Genomic DNA, 21,756 nt, shown 5'->3' with positions numbered 1-21,756 from the left:
TGAAATCCGGAATGAAGCTCTCCAATTCCTTTGTTTTTTGACTTCTTTCCCTTTTTCAACCAAAGTGGAAATTTAGACCGACGATAAGTCTTCGGAACATCATCGTTTCGGTCGTAAGTACCAGCACACTGTTCGCCATGAAGATCGTAAGGGGACCTTTCCTTTGACGACTTGTCTCCTTGGTTGAAGTCTTGTTCACGAAGGTCGTCATTGGCAGTAGGCCCCTCCGTACAGCACTCTGTTGTCTCTCCCTTAGATTTTCCAAGTATGTTTTTCCAACTGAAAGACACCTTTGGCAATAAACTGAATGGAAATTTGGAATTTTCCATTGCATCATCTACAGTCCGAGAACTCGGCTTCACATTGCTTTCATTATCATGCCTCTCAAAGGAACCTGGTTTTTCGCTCTCATTTTCTTTCAACGTCAGGGAATAACAACCGTCATCTTTAGTTTGTCTGGGATCTTGAATTTTCTTCTTTTCGTTCTGAGTGAAGGGTGACCTTTGCTGGAAACGTTTTCCATCATGTTCATCGCGGCAAGAAGACTTTGAGAAATCGCTCTTTAGTTTTGAACCCTTTGAGGATCGTGAAGTAAACACAAACGGTGTGCGAGATTTCTTTGCACTTTTCTCATCGCATTCTTCCCATGCGATCTTCTCAGCCGGAGAAATCTTGTTTTTTCTAAAGCTCTTTTTCTTTCTTGAATTTGACTTTTTCTCGACAGGAAAACCCTGACCTCTGCCTTTCCTCGCGCCGCATTCACGAACAGTCGTTGATTGATCTTCGCCCTCCTGGTAGCCGCAAATGTCGAAAAACGTTTCTTCATCCGCGACGGAAATTTTTCGTTTAAGTTCAAAAACTTTGTCTTTTTCTGTTTGAAATATGACACATCTCAAAAACTGAAGTATTAACTGTCCAAACGAGGTCACCCTGCGCAAAAGGGCAGCCATACTTCGGATTTTTATCTCGGATTTAGTCTATGACGTAACAAATGAACAGGATGACGTGCTAATTATAAGCGGGCAAATTGCATGTAAAATTTTAAAGAAAACTAACTACGAGTAATGGCAGATTAAAAAAGTGTGTCCGACCTGGTTGTTAATTGCCCGAATTGATGGGAAAGTGCAGGATTTCTGGCGTATAGGTGCGAATGTTTGTGAGTATGCAAATAATTTGAAACTTTTGGCGCGCGCACCAAGATTTGCGATGACAGATTTCCCTGTTCGAATTTCATTTTTGAATTACGTTACATTAAAAGCGCGAACTTTGCATGGAAATTGAAATCACAACATTAACACTAAAAATGGAAATTTTACCGGAAGTTTTTTTCTGTTATTTGTTTGATCATATACCATGTATACTTTTTCCCCCGCTTCCCACCCTCTTAGAACTCTACCTCCCACATTTCTTTCTCTCCTGCCTCCCGTACCCCTTCCGCCTCCTATTCTCCCGGGTTCCCACCCTGCTGCCCTGCCCATTTTAAGATAAGATGGCTTTCTTTTGGAGTCCGTGACGTCATCTAATCACACAAGGTGTCCCAAGGTAATAATATAATGGCGAATTAATAATTTCTTCTGCAATTCTTCTGTTACTGTAAATTTCTTACTTCCGAAAACAGCGTTAAAGGAAGTTGCTGATTACTTGATCGTTACTGAATACGGCCATACCGACGTGTTGTTTGGAGAAGCGCGGGCTCATTTTCCGAACAGCGGCTAGGAATCGTGCTCAACCTTTATATGTAAAAGTACATGAAATGTCTCTACACTAACAATGGGAGGGACGGAAGCACTATTTCGCTATAATTTTGGACAGTTAAAATCGAAAATTTACATAGTGATTTAACTGATCAGCAGCTGCAAAAGAGCGCTGTTTCCAAAGACGAAGCTAAAGAACGAACAGACTGGTTTCCAGCACTATGCAGGCTCCCTATCCGTCGTATCCGCCTCCGTCAACTCCTTCGTTGTCACAGTGCGTCACACGAGTTGAGCTGAACATATCTTGCCGAAATTTGAGAGATAAAGATGTTATGTCCAAATCGGATCCAATGGCGGTTGTTATGATTTTGAAGGATGGCAACTGGTTGGAGGTAACGATGAATGCTTCGTATTATTTGATCTTTTCGCGAAACCCATCAAACTTAAGCTTAAATTTATGTAGTAGTCGTCCTTTTCCCTAAATCACCTGCGATCTAGCGCGTTTTAGGAGATCTGTGCATACCGCCCACTACTTTCTAAACGAAAATTTAAATCTGGTCGACTTGCCATAATTATGACTGATATCGAATTCCCAGGAGGCCGGAATAACGTCTATGTTGTATTTTAAATGTTTTATCTCAGGTAATTTTTATTTTTCTTTGTTTCAACTTAATTAGCATATATTACCATACCTAAAACAGAAGAAAAAAAAGTTACCTGAGATAAAAAATTAACTATAGCATCTACTACCGAAAGTTTTTTAGTGGTGGAAATCAAAACAATGGCTGTCCAGATGTAGCTTCTTTGGGAAACTAGCTAGTTTTTTCAGTGATGGAGCATTATTAGCGGGAGTTTCACCTTAAAATTAGGGGCTATTCACACTGGAATGACTTTCTTTCTTGTACGTATTCATTCCATCTCCATACGTTTTCTCTGTATTTGTCTACACAATACCAGAACAAGTGTTGTTGTTCATGTACAATTCATTCCGGAATGAGTTCACTGCAGTTTTCAGTCTGAATAAAATTCTTGCTGTGGTATGAAATTTTATTCTGGTATCATGTAAACTGTAAGCGAACTTACTTCCAGATTGAAAATCACAAACCCTACAGTCTGGGGTGAGTGGGGCATGTGTAATCACAAACCGTATAGTCTGGGGCAAGTGGCCAGTGTGTTTCTGATCTGGCGTGAAAACTACCCAAACCAGGGATCAAAATAATTTCCAGAGAGTCTCCTGACATGATGACTGGCCAAATTCATTTTAGCTAAGTCATGTATCGTTTCTGGCTAGTCAAATTAATACGGTAAATAACTCTTAAAACAGGGGCCCATGAACCAAAACTGGCGTTATATATTTCCAAAAAAGTCGTTGCTTAGAGCTTAGCACTTTAAAGCACTCATTGTCAATAATAGAAATAAAGAGATCATTTTTGATATATTTAAATTCATACTTGGCTCCGAAGCTCAAGGAAATAAAACAAAAGAAATGTATTATTCATTTATACTGAGCCTCAAGATGATTTCTTTTGTTTTATTCCCCCAAGCCTCACAGCCAAGTATGAATTTTATTATATCAGAATCGGTCTATTATCGTACAGATTAAATTTGTCCGGCGCCTCCAAATATAATGATTTCTGGTGTACGTATCTCGGTGTGAGATCTTGATCCTAAAATTCTGCCAGTCATCCATGTTACTTTCCATTACAAGGGAAGAAAATTTGTATTCATTGAAAAAATTAACTTATAAGGGAAAGTTCATTTAATATGACAAGGGGGGGGGGGGGGGATGAAGATATTGAAACTTGAAGCTTGAAATTTTAGCAGCCCCCCTCGCTAGCGGTTCAATTTTTTAGGAGCCCCCTCCTTGGTAGTCGAAAAAATTTCAGAGCCCCCCCCCCCCTCCTTCATTTCTTAACATTTCTTGTTACAGAGTCATCGTTTTTATAGTTCCCGTTAGCAGATTTTGAAATCTTGTTGAATCAATGTGGTTTTATTATAAAAAGTTTGAGCATTTCTAATTTTTGAAATTTTCTAAAGCATTTTTGGGATGAACAAGAGTGTAATAATTACTGAGACTACATTTGTTATATCTGTAAACCACGTGATATAGCTGAGTTGCACAGGTCATTAAATTGTTGAGTTGAAAACCATCCGATCTGTATGATGATGTCATGTGTTGGTTTTGAAGTATACAAATTTTCGGGGCCCCCCCTCCTAGCGCAACAATTTTTTCAGAGCCCCCCCTTCAGGTGTCTAAAAGTTTTCGGAGCCCCCCCTCAATATCTTCATCCCCCCCCTCTTGTCATATTAAATGAACTTTCCCTAAAAGTGGAAATATTTTGAATTTTGTGACTGGAAGTGGGTGAAGCCTGATGTCTGTTTCAATGCGCAAATTGTAAACAATGGTTCTAGTTGTATTTCACTCAGGATTTCAGATCAAAATTCTGCAATACACAGCGACTCTCTACATAACAGCTGAAACAAATGAACAGCATGGAAATTTTAATTTATTTCATTTCAATAAGATCGAATGTGACCCCGTCCGGTCAACATTATGACCAGCATGATGAAAGGTTGACCAGTCAACTCCCCAATCAGTCTGGACATTGTCTGTTGACCAACCCTTATTTTGAGCCCTGCTGACAACAATGTGTTAGCCTGAGTTGGTCAATTTTTGTCATCTAAATGCAGTACAAACTTCATTCTAGAAAAAAACTCATTCCAGAATGAAAGTCATTCCAGGTTTATGCAAACAGCCCCTTATTGTTAGCCATAAAAATAAAAAAACAAAACAAATTGTGGCTGGGGAGAGTTTGTACATTATTCAGTTATGTTTTATTCAAACACCATTACAAGGGAAAGAACTTCAAACTTATAATCTTCAGCCAAACAGAACAGAATTGTATTACATGTATTGTTCTGGGCCAATCAGAAAAATGTCAATTTTTTTACCTTTTCAAGATTTGACACCTCAATGTATCATGCCCAGCTCTTCCCACAAGAGAAGGATATGATCTCAGACCTCCTATTTTCTTTATCCTGATTTCCAGGTTGGCCGAACTGAAAGACTGGATAACACGCTAAATCCACGGTTTTCTAAAGCTGTTCTAGTGGACTACTTTTTTGAAGAGCTTCAGAAGCTGAAGTTTTTCATGTATGACATTGATAGCCCCACTGGAAACTTGAAAACTGCAGATTTCTTGGGGGAGTTAGAGTGCACACTGGGTCAGGTGAGGTATACGCTGAATTTATTTGCTTATAAGCCGAACTTGTAGCTTACACAGACATTCTTTTGGCTCATCAGGGATTCCTCCTGTGTGTAACAAACCCCTTGGAATGTCTTTGTGAGAGGCTATAAGCTGAGTGATTTTTCACAAACAAGAACGCATTTTAAAAAAGCGTTAGGTCTGGCTTGCTTGGAGAGGCAATTAATTCTACACGAAACAGGATTTCCTTGCTAAAAGTTTTTTACTTCCTACTTTATCGACGGTCGAGTATTCTTCAAGACATTTACTTTTTATATCATATTCAACAATGATTGAGAATGCGTGTATAGATACACAAAAATCAGTTCGAGAGAAATTACATCTTTGCTAGAGACCAAAAATACAATGAACAATTGCAAGGCGCGCATCATATCAATCATCACTAAAAATAAACTGCATGCTCATCACAAGACTCGTTTGAACACAATGAAAGTTTACCACACCTGACCAATTTATAGCCTCACCATCAAAGTTTTCACTGAAGTATTCACTTTCTCTAAGAAATCAATGCTTTCAAGCAATAGAATTCGCGGACCGACCCATTCCAGAAAAGCTTGACATCTTTTGCTCAATCTTTCCTAAGCTTTCTTCGCAAAATAAAGTATGGCGCTGTGACACGTTGCGATTCTTATCCCCAGTTTCCATGGTCTCTGCCTAGAATGCCTGGGCTGGTGGGACACATATGACCTCCCTTTTGGCATGCACACACGAAAAAAAAGCAAGCAAGACTAATTAACCCTTTAAGCCCCAATATCCACATACAAATTCTCCAAACTGATCTCTATATATTTCCTTAAAGAATGAGTTGAGAGAATTTGATAAAAGATCAATGCATTTTCTCTTAGGTGATGATCTCATTAATTAGAACTCATAACCTAATCCCTTGACAATGTATGAATATCGTTAGGAGAAAATTGATGTTGGTCACTAGTGGGACTTAAAGGGTTAAAGCTACAGTTGTGTGAAATTTGAGCCTCAGAAGGTGTCTTGCTTTATTAATTAAAGCTGAGAGTTTTTGGGATAAAAAAAAAGAAACTTTTTCAGTGTCTTGAAACTTGTCATAACTTAATAGGCATACATGTGTTTGCTTATTATAAGCTGAGCTGAATTAATAAGGAAACACAGTACAGAGTCATCAGTCGTATACTTTTAATAATGTAGTGGTTCCCAAAGGAGCTGTTTGTTTAATAATTTATTGTGTAGGGAAGAAGTTTTAGCATTTGCCATTCTCTTTGCTTTGAGTGTCAATTTAGTCCTTCACCTCCTAATCCTCAATGTCAAATTCATTTTCGCAAAAGGATCAAAACCTTTTTCACCTGAATTATATTATTTAATTTTGAACTAAAATATATATATATGGTTGCCTAGTTTGTTTTTTGAAGGCCATTTTTAAAATATTTTCAGCTTGTATCATCTGGAACCTACACGAAACCACTTGTATTGAAAGGAACTAGTAATTCTGCACATGCTGGGGCAATAACGGTAGGCTAGAGACAAACATTTTAATATTTTAACACTTGATAGAACCTACTTTGTCGAGTCTGAGCAACTCAACATTAAAACGCAGTTTTAGAAGACGTGCCCATATCATACATGTTTTACTGTTTTTTGGTGCAATTTGATCATGATCATGTGGTACTTAAAAAAAAAACAATTATTCTTTCCGGGGGCCCTCTTGGGGTGGGTACCTATGTCCCTATGGCCCTATATGTCCCTATATGTCCCTATGTACTTATGTCCCCAGTCTAGATTTCAAAACCTGTCGTTTTGTGAATAATAATGATGAGGAGACCATGCCCCTGTTGGTATTTTACTATTGTATTTGGGATTGCCCTTATTGCTGTCGGAATTTCAACACCATCTTCATGTCATTTGTTGCCAATTCATCCATGTTATTAGGGTAAGATGAAAATGGAAAAAATAAGCTTGCCCTTTGGGAAAGCTGCTAGACTTTAGTCTACTAGCCCAGAGCTCTGAGGAGCTTAGCCCAAAAGTAAATTGACCATTGAAAGTAATCAAATTTAATTAGTATGCAAAATAACACAGCAATTATTAATAATACTGAACATAGAAAAACTAATTTTTGTTGTGTTTAGCCCATTCACTCCTGGAGATTTTGCTGAAAAACGCGTTTTGAAGCTAGTCGAGTGGTTTTCTGGTCACTGTCATGTTATTAAGAGCTAAAAGTTACCACAAACCCGTTTACAGGTCGTGCACTTCACGGCCTTTTGATCCAGATACAAAATATCAGCTTGTGAAGTTCGGGCATGGGCAGAAAGCAAAATTTCGAGATAGTTTTTGGGTTTGAAAGTGACACAGCAGTCTTGACTTTTACTTTTCACTTTCTCTCCTCCCCTCTTTTTTCGCTTTTCTTGCCTCATTTTTTTTCCTCTTGCTGGGCATTTAGTAGGCTTCATTTTGGTGGGAAGAGTTTTAAGGAAAGCTTTTAGGATCTTAGGATTAGGTGAAAGGAAAGGTAGGTGGGCAATGGAACAAGATTTTCATGCAGATTTTCAAGTCAATCTTACTTGGTTTTTTGCCTTTTTCTCCGGTGTCCGTGACTGAATTGTGCTCATTCTGGTATGGTTTGAAAGATCTCTTCACTCTGCACAAGTTAGTGGAAAAAGTTGTCCTTGACCATTAAAACTGATGATGTCACAAGGGGTAGAAATGACATGGATCAGCACCGTGGGCGGTTACGGGCGGTTCAGGGGCGAATGGGTTAAGGAGTAGGAATACTGATTATTGACTTTAATTTTGTTTGAAACTCAACCTAATACAACAAAAGTCAAACGAAATAGTAAATTTGTTAAAAGATAAATGTTGTTCAGTAAGCAAAGATTTCCTCTGCTGTGATTCATTTTCAATAATAATTATTGAAAATGTTTATGGTAATGATAACAGGAGTGACTGGAGTACAATAATATTGAGGGAGTAATCAGGCGAGTAATTTTAATTACGAGCACATGTATTTGTCCAGCATTGTGATGCAATTTATATTAATTTGTTCAAATAAGGATTTTAAAAATAGATTATTTGTTGAAGTGATATGTTGTTGTGTGCTACTTTCACTCAGAAAAATTCTTAACTGCAGAGCTATTTGGGAAGACAAACGTAATAATTATTATAATTTATTGTACTATATATTTACTTAAAGCTTTCCCTCCTTACAACCACCCCCCCCCCCCCCCTTCCATTTTTGCTGCTTCCTTCTTGCCTGTCTCCTACACTCTTTCTTCTTGGCTAAAAAGAAATTCATACTAGAAATGACTGCTATGCAGGGTAGCACTTTTGGCACCTTTTATCACTCTTGGTATGGTTGCACACATTTTGATCTTCTATCACCTGAAACTTTAGTAAATGTAGCACACAGCATTGGGTACACTATATCTATACCTGAAGTTGATTTTGTATTCATAGTCTAGGCAAAAAGAAAACTTGATGGCAATTTTCTTGTCAGGTGGTTGCAGAGGAAGTTGCTGGGGGAAGTGATGAAGTTTATTTGCAGTTCAGGGCTGAAAAATTAGACAAGAAGGTCAGTTTAAGAATAAGTTATTAAATTAAATACACTGTACATCAAGCAATACTTGCCTTATGGGAACTTTGTAATGTCATAAAATGTTCATAGGAAATTACATGTATGCTAGGTTTGCACTCTTTGAATTTGCCACACTGTAGTTGTCAACATTTTTAAAAATGTTGAGATGTTAATTTTAACACCAAAATTGTTGTTTACGTCTTATACTATGGTTGTGTCCTAGTATCATTCCTAGCAGAGGCAGCGGAGCATTTTGAAACAAGGGGGGCTCATATTTCACTCAGCCGTGCCAATATCCCTGCTTAATTTTTCCAAAAATCCGTTAGTGTTTTTAGTTGGCACAAGGAAACCTCTTTCCAATCTTCACAGTGTCTAGTATGCTGGTAATCACTTTGTTACAATGCATCAGTACGCAGTTGTTCAAGCTTGTTCAGGCAGTCCTACACTTCATGGTGCTTCTTAGGTAGGTCTCATCTGAGGGCAGAAAATGAGCTCTCTGAAGTCGCCAATGTGACAGGTACACCTGTAATGTCGAATACATCTGTAAAGGTGTTTTTCAGCACCAAAACATGGCCGGTCCCCCGTGCTCCATTGCCTATGCTTAGACCTTTTTTATTCCCTTAGTATAGGATATAGGAGATGTACAGTGTTGCCCTCCATTTTCTGGAAGAACAATCCTAGTGGGAATGAAGACTTAGTCATGCCCTGCTTATATGAAAATATTTAAACTCTTGGTTTGGCAAAGATGTGCTTCTTACTAATAATTCCTCATTATTTGTAACTTGTCAATCATTTCATGTATCTCCATACAGGATTTTCTTGGAAAGAGTGACCCTTTCTTAGAACTTGCAAGATCAAAAGAAGATGGAACTTTTGTTGTGGTGCATAGAACAGAGGTTATTAATAATTATCTTGTTATGTTATTTGGTGCCAGCTGCATAAAGAGAATATCATATGTGACTTGAGAAGTGTGTTAACATGGTGTTAGTGCAGGAGTGCTCAGTTTGCCGCAATCATTCACGGGTCCACACATATGAGCAAATTGGAAGGTGAATCTAGAGGTTTATCAGAAGCAGAAGCATATGCTTCTGTCAGAAGTCACTAATGGGGCTTTATTCTGATACCGCTTTGCTTATGGAAGGCAGATGAAGTGGAAAAATGAGACAAAGACAGAGAAAATAGAGAGAACATTTCATCTTTCTCATCCCTATTTCAACAAAAGTCAAGGGGAGTGGGAGAACGGACAACCGCATATGATTATTAGTCAAAGAATGTCAGCAGGGTCTCGAGACTTAACAAAAATTTTCAGTTGCAAGATTGCATGAAGTGGTCACCAGAAATTTTGTTTCATTTCTCTAAAGAAATGACAATGATAATGACAATGTGTTGGACATCTTATGCTTATGCAAAAACAGGCTTACTGCTTCTTTGCTTGAAGAGGAATCAGAAACATTTTTCCAAATTAATGTAAAGAAAGAATATTTCAAATTTTGTTGAGATGGTAAATATTAGTTTACTCAAACCATGTTAGTACAAAAGTAATGTTTTTAATCACATCACTTCAATTTTCACTTAATTTGCAGGTTGTTGAGAACAATTTAAATCCAAGATGGAAAGCATTTCAAATCCCTGTTCAGCAGATATGTAATGGAGATTATGACAGAACCATTCAAGTAAGTTTAACTTAATATTTTGATCAGATAATGCTGACTTTGTTAATTACAGTACTTGGTATTAAAAAGAGCCATATTTTTTTGGCCATATTATAGATTATACCCAGTAGATAAAAATTAATTTTGTCCTAGGTTTAAAACAAAATGACGCTGTCAGCGTGCAAAGAAAGTAGTGTCCGATAGCCCAAGGCTAGTGGATTTTGCTATCAGGCTAGTGAATTCTGTTCTTAACTTGCCCATTGGGCAAGGGAAGTTTTTTGAGGAATTCAAATTACAGAAGAACTGTGAAATCAATTCTGCTCACGAAAGTGTTTTTGGGGCTAGTTGAAAATAATGATGTTTGGGCTAGTATATGCCAGCTTTAGCTTGCCAGAATGGGAAGCTTTAAACATGACTTTCTTTGCATCCTGACTGTTAAAAAAAGAAGAGATGATCGACCTACTGTCCCTTAGAGAGGTGATATGTGATGTTTTGCATAGGGCTGTAGCATGGGGAGGGGCTGGAGGGGCCCGTGCCCCCTAGGTTTTGGTCCAGTTTTTTGCCCCAAAAAGTCAAAACATGCACGCATAAAAGATGAAAATAAAAACTCATCTCCAAGAGCAGTGAAACAATGATGTCTCTGCAGTTAGGTGAAAAATTTTTTGGTTTTAAGATACAGAGACCATTCCAATGGGTCCTTCAGAGCCAAAGCCCTCTGCTTTTCAGATGCATTGAGCTACCTAAAATCTTTGTGCCTCCTAGTTTCTAAAGGCTTGCTACAGCCCTGTTGCCTAACATGTACTAAATTATGTTATTAAAATCATTAAACTTTTCTTTGTCAGATTTCATGTTTTGACTGGGATTCTGATGGATCACATGATTTGATTGGCTCATTTACCACAAATCTCCGAGAGATGTGTTCAGTTCAACCACCCAGAGAGGTATTCCTGCCAGTTAATACTTACAGTCATTTTAGGCTTGGATCTATATAGGTTTAATACTATCAACAGCCTCAGTCAGTACAACTACTTAGTTGATTCTCTGGCATGGTGCAGTGTTCATTGTGCTGGGAAGTAGATCCTGCGGAAATGTTGAGTTCAGTGCGTGTTGTTAACCAGCAATTGTTTTCCTTAATTAATTTTGTCATTCTCTGCTTTTCTAAAGTATTTTTCTTATTTTAGTACTCTTATGATAAAACATTTTTAAATTTTTATCGCATGTTCGTTTTAATAATTTTGTAAATAGAGATATCCTGAAGAGATAATAATAATAATAATAATAATAATAATAATAATAATAATAATAATAATATTGTATCTTATCTTATCCAACTCCCTTCCACTTCACAGTTTTGTAAGGTTGTCTTCTTCAGTTCAAGTTCCAGTTGATCAAAAGGTGGATTAGCGCTATCCACTGGATAAATCGCTAACCAGAGGACAATGCAATTGTTTTTTCCAATACTTATCCACTGAATAATGATAAATTTTATCTGGTGGATAGCTCTATCCAACATTTGAACAAAGCACAGAATATGCCTTGAAGTCTTTTTAACCCCTATGAGTGACTGACCAACTTTATCGTTTCACTGGTCAATCAAACAAAAGGTCTTGAGGAAGAAAGAAATGATCAAGAAGTTAAAAAGGTCTTATAATAAATTATGAAAGACATAACTAAAAAGAAAAAATATTGTTATACAAGTCTTCCTCATCAGTATCTTAAAAAAATGTAGCGAGTACAGTGTGGACAACATGCATGCTGACAAAGGTTTTGATGCAGGTTTCATTGTATACAGTGTATGGGTTACCATAAATGATGATAATTATAAATCCTTAATCCTCTAGTTTGACTGAGAACCCATTTTCTCATAAGTGCTAGTTCAAGTTCAGTAGCACTCTCAAGGCTGTGCTCTAAATATATTTAAGGAAAATTGATGGGAGCCCCCAGTGCTCTGTATCTGGAAAATCTATAGTTCCCAGTATATGATTTGTATAAAGAACTAAGTTTTTCTAGTCACCCAAGAGCAAAAGCTGGGCACCAGGGGCCAGCGGGCTCTGCTAGAGCACAACCCTGACTCTGGAAAAAAAATGCCCGGATTGATCACTATACATTTCTGGGAAACTGCCCACCTACCCTACCCCTCCCCTAAGCCAACAATAACACTTACTTCTCACTTAGGGCAAAATGTTGGCTTAGGGGAGGGGTAGGTGGGCAGTTTCCCCGAAACGTATAATGATCCAAAGGCCTTAATGGGACTAAGTAGGGGAATGTGTTTCTTTTAACTACGCCTTTATTTTGTACGTGGAAATAATTTTGTATTTTGTTTCTAGGTTCAGTGGCCATGTATAAATATCAAGAAACAGAAGAAGAAGAAGGGATATAAGAATTCTGGTTTAGTTTCTGTTTCAAGATGCGAGGTACAACTCCACTGGATTTTAGAGGGCAGTGTTTCTTTTAAACAGTGTAGTTTTTGTATTTTGATATATTGTTTGCTATTTATAGCTTGGAAACTTTTTGTTACTAATTTTTGTAGGTTATCAAAGTTTCATCGTTTCTAGACTATATTCAAGGTGGCTGCCAACTAAATTTCACTGTGAGTTATTTTTTAGTTGTTATGATCTTTTTTTGCCGTAAGGAATTCACCTGCCACCACAGATCATGGTGCAATGTTCCCCGTGCAAACCCTTATGCCATACATCTTGCTATGTTATAGTTATACACTGTTCTTTCTATAAATTTATTGTTTAAGGCCAAAGGAACTGCATCTATAATCATGGACAAAAGTCCTTGGGACAGTAATGCAGTATTCATATTTTTCTGTCATTTCTGGGTTCTCTCATAAAAATGTGCATCCTTTTGAAATTTTCTTGCAGTTCTCCCTCCCCTAGCCTATAACAAAATTGAAACTCAGAAAAAATCCTGGATACATGCGTCCAACTTTGTTTGTGGGGTGAGGGGAGGGGTTGGGCCTTTGCGAACCAGAAAACACCCAAGAAATGCAAACGTGTCCCAAGACTTTTGTCCATGATTATTATGATCTTTTTTTGCTGTAAGAAATTCACCTGTCACTGCTGATCATGGTGTAATGTTCCTCGTACAATCCTTTATGCCATACATTTTGCTATGTTATAGTTATACACTATTCTTTCTAAAATTTATTGTTTATAGCCAAAGGAACTGTCTCTAGATCTACATATAAGTAACGTAGAAGGAACAAAAAAGTGGCTGCTGTACTAACTTAGGGGGAAAAAAAAGACTTTGGGTTAGAGCTCTAAGCTGACTTGTAACAAGAGCCACTATCACATTTAGAAAAGGTTACTTACGTCCAGCAATGCAAGAAAACTTGGAACTCTGGTACATTTTGTACTTCATATCAGACACAATTATTTCTAATTTCCATAATTATAATGACTTTATGTAGACAGAATTGCTTGCATTTTGATGAGGATTAGAGCTTAAAAGAGACACTTTGTGGCATCTATCATCAAGAGCATGAATCTCATTAACTGGCAATCCTGGACAGTCAGATCTGATGAACATAGTCAAGGGTTTTTTTTTGTCCTGATGGAAGAAAAAATAGTAGCTTCTTAGGGATAACTGTAGTTTTGATGACTAGTAATGTCTTCCTATTCTGTGAATACTGCACGTATTAAATCTGGGCTGTTAAACTATTAATATTATTTTGACCTTAAATACCTTAAAATCAAAGTTCATATAGTTTGATGGTAAATAAGTGCTGTATAGCAAGACTTGCTGGGCTGTTCTCTTTATTTATGCTGCAATTATAGTAGATATGCATGTACATGTATTATACAAACATGTACTTACATGTAATGCAGTATTGTCTTAATTGAGGCCCCATACATGTCCAATTTGGTACAAACTTATCCTGTAAGCATCTTTTCAAATACCTCAATCCGCCCTCTACCCTGCCCACTTCCTCAAAAACCATTACTGGGGTCAAAATGTCAAATGTCAAAACATCAAAAGGTGCATTAATTGTAGAAGGGTTTCACATGCTCAACATGTTTGTTAGACTCTATGCACACGAAGCTAAATTATTGATGCAAGTGTTGAAGTAAGCTGTCACAATTAACCAATCACAGGGCACACCATGCCAGGAGCTGGTATACCGAAATGAGGTGTTGAAGACAATGCTTACAAGCTCCACTACTCAATCTCTCCCCAGCCCCCGCACGGTTCTTGCACAACTTTTTTCGAACCACTTTCCCCACTACCCTGGAGTCTGGAACAGGCTTTTTGTACTGTTACTCCGGCATGTGAACAGCTGATGTAATATTTATTACTAATTTTGCATTGGCTCACAGGTTGGAATAGACTTCACAGCCTCTAATGGTGACCCTACTAAGAGCACTTCACTTCACTACATCAATCCTTATGCACCAAATGAATACACGCAGGCGCTGATGGCTGTGGGGGAAATTATTCAGGATTATGACAGGTAATGAATGCTTGAAACTAATTAGTCAAGAACTAAATTCTTGTTGGTGTCTATGTCGTGGTTTGATTTTATCCGTGGTTTAATTTTTATCTCCCATTGTCTCAAACTCATTATCATACATTACCATACCCCCCAAAAAAGGAAAATAAGATTTAGACCAGGGAAAAAATTGAACCACAGCAGCTACACAAATGTGAGGTCCAAGTTATGTGGAATTGCTAAATTACTTTGAATCAGTGGATTTACTCGTGGGTTACAGTGTAAAGGGCAGTTTTGTCAAATATCAGAGATGATTCTTGAAAATTTACTTCAGCCAGATCTGTTTAGTGACACATCATCTGACTGTTCCAAGTTTCTGCAGCATTCACTCCTCAAATGTCATTTTGCAGGGAAACCAGCAACCTGCATAGCTGCAGATGGATCAAACTCCTGGTAATGTCTGCAAAACAGTGCCAAAATCCTTGTTCTGGGCCTCCACTTGTCTACCAGGATATGAGTACATGCCATTATTGGCCTGTTAAAATGCTATTGTTGATTTGTCAATCAGGTTGAAGGGAAATTTCTGTTAATACAATGAGCTTATTTGGGGCCAAGAACAAGGATATGGGCACTTAACTTTGCAGACGTCACTAACCAGGGTAAAATTTTGTGTACCAGTGGTGACTTCATGAAATGTCAGCTTTTTTCTCAGGTTAGGATCATGCTGGCTGACGCAGTCAGCAAGACTGTGTGGCTACAGTGTACAACAGTGCATTTAAAATAATGTAAAATTCCGAAAATAAGCCCCTCCATGTATAAGCCCCTCCAAATATAAGCCCCCCCCCCCAAACTGGTAATGAAAAAATTAACCCTCTGTAAAACCACCCCTCCAAATATAAGACCCCCAGGTACTTGGAAAATTGCCTTCAACTACAAAGTAAAACAAAGCAAAAATGGTAAAGTTAACCCTATCGATTTTGAAACACAAATTTCCCTCCGTAGATAAGCCCCTCAAAAAGGGCCTTTGAAAAATATAAGCCCGGGGCTTATTTCGGAATTTTATGGTATACTTGTCAAATGAAACCTTTTCATCTACTTTTTTACAGTGACAAACTTTTTCCTGCATTTGGTTTTGGAGCCAGAATTCCACCATCATACCAGGTATGTTCTGATAAGCTTTCTCCCCCTGGGAATTTTGGATCAATTATATGTCTCTGGGAAACTGCCCACCTACCCCTTCCCAAAGCCAATATTAACACTTACCTCTCCGTTAGAACAAAATGTTGGCTTAGGGAAGGGGTAGGTGGGCAGTTTTCCAGAAACATATAATGATCTGCAATTTCAAGGTTACATGCAGTTAGTGTTCTCATGCTTTACACCAATGTTTAAATTAGTTTCTTTTTTACTGCTTTTTAGGTTTCACATCAGTTTCCACTGAACTTTAATCCTAGCAATCCTTACTGTGCAGGTATAAATAATATTTTATTGTTTTCAATTGTTCTTTGTCCCTTTTTTGTCAGCAGATCGAGTTATACTAGACAGAGGACTGATGCTTGTATTGTATCATTTTCCTCATGCTCACTTCACCCAGGTTTATAAATGGGTACCGGCAAAATTAATAATATATGCTGGGGATAAGCATGAAATAGAGGAGGAACTTCTCCAGGGGGAAATAAAAATACAGTGTATTCTTAGCTGCCATATTAAAGGTAGCACATCCATAAACTGGTTCTTCTACTTGGGTTTTGATGAAAGGGAAAAATTGGTAGAGTACCCAGAAAAAAGTTTAAACCTCTGAACACTTTTAAAGAAGAGAACTAACAACTTAAATAATGCAACTTTACTTACATGTTTGGTATCAAAACCTGGGCCACATTGGAGGGCGGCCAGTGCTCTCACCACCGTTCCACCCTTGCTTCCAATTTATACTACAGAATATAAACCAGGTTGCTCCAGCCGAAAAGCCACTCAGCTTAAAAGCAGACTTGAAGATGTACCATGGCCAGTGGCTTAAATGCCAAAACTGCAATGTTTATCTTGTTCTGCAGGTCTCCCTGGTTTAGTTCAGGCTTATCAGTCTTGCATACAAAGTGTACAGCTTTATGGTCCAACTAACATCTCACCTATCATCAACCATGTCGCCCACTTTGCACAACAAGCAGCTCAAACCCCAACTGCCTCTGTAAGTAGTGAAAGATTAAGGGTTATCAGTTATCAGATTATCAGTTTTATGACAGTCAAATATCACCCCCATAGCTAGAGTCTGACAAGTTTAGTGAACGTACTTAATGCAAATATCGCCTCAAGATCTCTGGTTTCTTATCAGATATTGGAGGCCAAATCATAAGAACATGAATTAGTACCTCAAACTCTGAGTTTTGCAGGATCATCAGTGGAAATTTCATTAATTGTGCTCACTTCAGTTCTTACCTGCAAGAGCACTGCTGTGGGCACTGTAGTGTTTACTATTTCTGGTATTAGATTAATAAATGAAATAAGGGGATAATGTGGATGTTTTTTTTAAATTTATTTCTCTTTCCAGAACTACTTCATACTTCTAATACTGACTGATGGTGTAATCACAGACATGGATCAAACCAGGCAGGCTGTTGTGGCAGCATCAGGGCTTCCCATGTCAATCATTATTGTTGGAGTGGGAGGGGCTGATTTCAAAATGATGGAGGAACTTGACAGCGATGAAGGAGTGTAAGAAGATTTTCAAGTTTTTAATATCATTGTTAGTGAAACCTGTATTAAGCAGACTCCCGTGGGACTTATTTTGGTGATTTCCACCTAATAGAAAGGCGTGCTAAATACCCTCAGGTTTACAGAAAATATTGTATTATTAAAAGAAACGTTTTTGAAACAAATTGAACCATTTGTCTGTTCTATACAGAGTGTCTGCTTAATACATTAAAGGGTGTCTTCTTATAGGCTTCTTTTCTAGTTAAAGTAAGTTAACTAAGTTAACCACCACGAAATTAGCGGTCAAGCGGTCCTTGAGCTTAGCGGTCAAGCAGTTCATAAGCTTTGCGGTCAGGCGGTCCACAAGCTTAGCGGGTATCCAGCAGTCAATCCCATAAGTGCGGGCTTACATGGTACGTGGTAGCTTTCTACATACACTGCTAGGATCTGTGAGTTCTTCTTTGAGCATTTGTGCAGTGGTCTGTGGAGTGGTTTCTTTAGCATCTTCCCCTTACCCCCATCCCTTATTTTTCTTCCTTCCAGTGTTTCATCAGTGTGACGGGTGCCTGGAATGGGGGCTCATGGCTGGATTATTGCGGGGATTTGCCAGCCATGGGGCAGTATTCTATGTAGGGGCTGGCATGGCTGGCCACAGTGGAAGCCCCTGGGTTTCCCAGGCACCCACCTTCCACCTAAGCGAGGCAGTTGGTTAATTTTTTTATGTTCTGATTGTAACATTAAAGGAGGATGGAATGAGGCCATAACTGACCCTTTAATTAATAATTTATAAATTCTCCTTTTGTTAATCATAGGTAAATACCTGGTAATTTGGAATTTAAGAGTATTGATTTCTATAGCAGGCCATCAGTCACTATATTATATATTATAATATATTACTTAATACTAAAATGAAAGGCTTTTTCCACACAAGACAGACACTATCATTAATATCAAGGCAAATAATGTCATAAAATTAATTATTCAATTGCTAGATTTATGATAATTTACCAATAAATGTTTATGATGTTAAAACTTAATCGTGCATTGCAGTAATTATTTTGTAATGTCTTATGATCTTCAGGTTGAGGGCTGGTGGAAGATCTGCCCAGAGGGACATTGTTCAATTTGTTCCCTTTAGGAAGTTCAAAAATGTAAGGTTCCTGTTCATTCTGACTTGCTGTTGTATAATAATTTTTATACAACTCTCTGAAAGCTAGACTTTTTTAGGGGTGGGATGGTAGTGGTGGTTGGAGTAGGGAAGAGGGGGGCAGGGCCTAAGCCTCAGTTGCACTGAGGGCAAAGAAGGGAGTACAGACAGTCATATAATTATCTGGGGGGGAGAAGAAGAAGTGTACATAGGGTTTGTGGCGTGCACAAAGACTGGCCTCCCCCAAGATCTGTCCGAAATTTCATTTTTGGCTCAGAGCAGTCCAAAGAATAGATTGAAGTGTTCATTATTAATACCGTGTTATTATTATAATAGTTGGGCGAATGATGGAGCCAGGTGACTTGGAAGTCTTCTTTTCTTTCAAAAGTAATTTATTATTTATTATTAAGTGTATTGTCAGTGAAAACTCTACAACTTCACGAATTTTTCAAGGTAAATCCCATTTTGTGCATGTGTTGTCAAGTGGCTTTCGTTTGTGAAAGCATTGGCTTTGTCTTTGCTCATCATAAATTTTGTTGATTATTTATTCCATTGTACATTTCAGTCTTCTCCTGCTGCCCTTGCTAAAGAAGTATTGGCCGAAGTACCCAAGCAGCTGACAGAATTTTTCAGAGCCAGGAACATCTTGCCACAGCAGCGACCAACATAGGACAGTAAATTTAACTTATAAATAAAAATGAAATCAAGCGAGCAGGGCTGTCAAAAAGATTTTAAGTAGCAGTCTGATAATTAATGGTAGGCGGCTTTGGAACTCGTACCAAAGGTGCAAGTTCTTGAGGGCTAAGGCATCTAGGTACATTTTGAATTTAGTCTCGGAAATGGCGTTTCCAGGGGCTTTGAAGAGGTATTTCCACTGCAGACATCTTGTTGTTTCGTCAGAATACACGCAAGGCTAGGAACATTGCCTTCGAAATGTCTCAGGCGTTTTCCACAACATCGCACTGTTCGAACGTCTCACAGATCTAAACCTGTCTAAAAATGCATTCAGTGTCATTCAAAACTGGGAAACGGATGCTTTACAATTTTATTCGATGGTGCATATTTTTTGTTCGCAGTTCTGATAGAAGGAGATGAAAGTAGCCGGCTAAGGATGGCTAACTAGCCGGCCGTTTTGTCTGGCTAGTGGCCCTTATTGACAGCCCTGAGCGAGTAAACATGTTGTTAAGGTGTCCTTAGGATGTAAACGAGGTAGAGAAAAAAATATATTTTTTTGACACCTCAGCTTTAGAACTGCTGGCTAGAAGTTGAGATAGATGCCCTATTATAACTTCCTAGCTAAAACCCTGCTTGGTATTTTAATCTCAAGGTCAGTAAGAAAAGTACATGGTCAACAAAAATATACTTGAGAGGGCTATAAATTACACCACCCGGGGGCGGGGGGAGGGGGGTACTTCAGATAGGTGTGTGCCAACCAGGGTCTAAAACCCTGACCCTATTAAAGGAAGAGACAAACGAAAATTTACACCCCATTTAAGGCCCAAACACAAACATGTCACCCTATCCTACATGTATTCAAGGGAAAAACAAAAGCTAAAAATTTAATGGTAACACACAAACCTTCATCAAATCGCTTTCCTAATACTATAAGGAATAGTTCAGGTTTAACAATGCTTTGTTTCCCATCTACCTGGGCATTGTGCTCTTGAATCTCACCTTATTAAATTCCAGGTACCCTATCTAAGGATCACACCAGGGATGCAGTGCCAACAAAGGCACAAATGATACCTTATTTAAGGATCGGGTCCCTCAAAAACCATGCCCTATTGGGCAGCACATACCTGTCTAGCCCATTTATGGACGTACCCCCCACCCCGGACACTACCCTCATGATGATCACAAGCCTCATGGAAATTATTTTTACCGTGAAAATTTGAAAGCAGACCTCTCTATTTTGTCTGCATTAAGCTTACACTTTGTCACAAAAACAGCACAGGTCGGGGGCTTTTTAAAAAATGGCCGTTTTATGCTAGAGGCTTTTAAGCCTTCTGAGACATTGACGTCGTCTTTACACAACTTAATAATAATTTAAAGAAACAAAAGTGATCAAAGAAGACAGTTGAGTACAACATTTGACTACCTTAATGTCTTCTGTTAAAGGACGCACTTTACAGACAAATGTGGAACAGAAAAAACTTGTCCAGAAACGACTGGAAAGAGTTAGTGTTTTGTCTTCAGAAAACTCTCGACTGTTTTTTTCCATGTTTCTGTCTACTTTTGTGCGTCCTATAAAATGGCCAATGTTGTACTTATTTTCTGTCAATATTAGAGATGGGACTTTGCAAATGAGTAGCCATAGTTGTAATGACTGGGAAAGGCATGACATAAAGACACCTTGACCAATTTTCCTTCAGAGTGATGGGCTTGGCAGTGAAAAATGTTTTCAATTGACCATTAATTTTTGCCTTACTGGGTGTGTGTATGTACTGCAGTTGCGTCAAACCTTTGTTAGCAATTTTTTTTAGCATTCCATATTCCTTTTTCTGCAAACTTGGCCATCATAGCAACATTTCCTTGTTTAGTTTTACTTTTATAGACAAGAGTGTGAGACATTTTTAAAATAGTGACGTGTATTTTAAGATATTTACGCATAATCTTCTGGCTAAATTTAAGTTGCCTTTGGTTTTTAAATCTATTACTTTAAGCATCGCTGTGTTAATGTAGGGGTGGTGAGCAATGTACGTAGCCACAATACAAATGCATAGTTTTTTTAAGTACGATAATATACCTATTTTTTTTTCTAGCAGGTATGTAAAAGTAAAATATACAATTTTTACATGTGTAAAAATAAGGTATCAGAACAAAGAATGGATAGTATCTACTTTAACTATTTAAAAAATCATAGTCATCTTGATATCATTGCATATTGGTAAATTATTAAGATATTATGTATGAGCATGTATGTGTTGTGGTTCAATTTTATCCATGGTTTAATTTTGTTGGTGGGTCCCCTGCACTTAGTTATCAGTCACCAGCATGTCGCACTCACCACTTCGCTCCCCTTTATTCACGCAAAAAGTGCAAATTTGATACAACTGCAAAAAAAAACTGAGGTAAAGGTAACTAAGGTAAATTTTTTTTCCATGGTTGTTGGTCAAAAATTAGAAATTTTGTCCTTTTTTGTTTTTCAGCAAAAAAAAAGACCAAACGAAGTGTTTTGTGAACTTCTAGATAGTAAACTAGCCGTTTTAAATTCGAAAAACATCCATCTAAAAAAAAAGCGAAATTTGGCATTTTTCCAAAGGGGTTAGTCCATGGTTTGTGGTCAAAAATTGGATATTTTGTCCTGTTTTGTTTTTCAAAAAAACAGGCCAAAAC

At 38.0% G+C, this 21,756-nt stretch overlaps 1 protein-coding gene across 1 annotated transcript; it reads left to right on the top strand.

Moving 5' to 3' along the window:
- Positions 1 to 1,771: 1,771 nt before the first annotated feature.
- On the top strand, positions 1,772 to 21,334 carry LOC140927791 (copine-3-like). Its single transcript, XM_073377474.1, has 16 exons — positions 1,772 to 2,086; positions 4,745 to 4,924; positions 6,365 to 6,442; positions 8,421 to 8,495; positions 9,311 to 9,394; positions 10,082 to 10,171; positions 10,993 to 11,091; positions 12,478 to 12,564; positions 12,681 to 12,740; positions 14,476 to 14,609; positions 15,695 to 15,749; positions 16,005 to 16,056; positions 16,637 to 16,770; positions 17,131 to 17,294; positions 18,355 to 18,424; positions 18,986 to 21,334. The coding sequence occupies exons 1-16, from the start codon at positions 1,916 to 1,918 to the stop codon at positions 19,088 to 19,090; spliced, it is 1,638 nt and encodes a 545-aa protein (XP_073233575.1). The 5' UTR covers positions 1,772 to 1,915; the 3' UTR covers positions 19,091 to 21,334.
- The last annotated feature ends 422 nt before the right edge of the window (positions 21,335 to 21,756 follow it).

The sequence above is a fragment of the Porites lutea genome, chromosome 2 (assembly GCF_958299795.1).
Source record: "Porites lutea chromosome 2, jaPorLute2.1, whole genome shotgun sequence".
Classification (NCBI taxonomy): domain Eukaryota; kingdom Metazoa; phylum Cnidaria; class Anthozoa; order Scleractinia; family Poritidae; genus Porites; species Porites lutea.
This window is presented reverse-complemented; position numbering and strand designations above follow the sequence as displayed.

Bases quoted from the DNA above. Each gene is read 5' to 3' on its own strand.
- LOC140927791 (XM_073377474.1), top strand. From the start codon at position 1,916: ATGCAGGCTCCCTATCCGTCGTATCCGCCTCCGTCAACTCCTTCGTTG. The intron at 9,395-10,081 runs GTTATTAATAAT...CTTAATTTGCAG, and splicing joins TTGTGGTGCATAGAACAGAG to GTTGTTGAGAACAATTTAAA. The intron at 16,057-16,636 runs GTATAAATAATA...CTTGTTCTGCAG, and splicing joins TAGCAATCCTTACTGTGCAG to GTCTCCCTGGTTTAGTTCAG.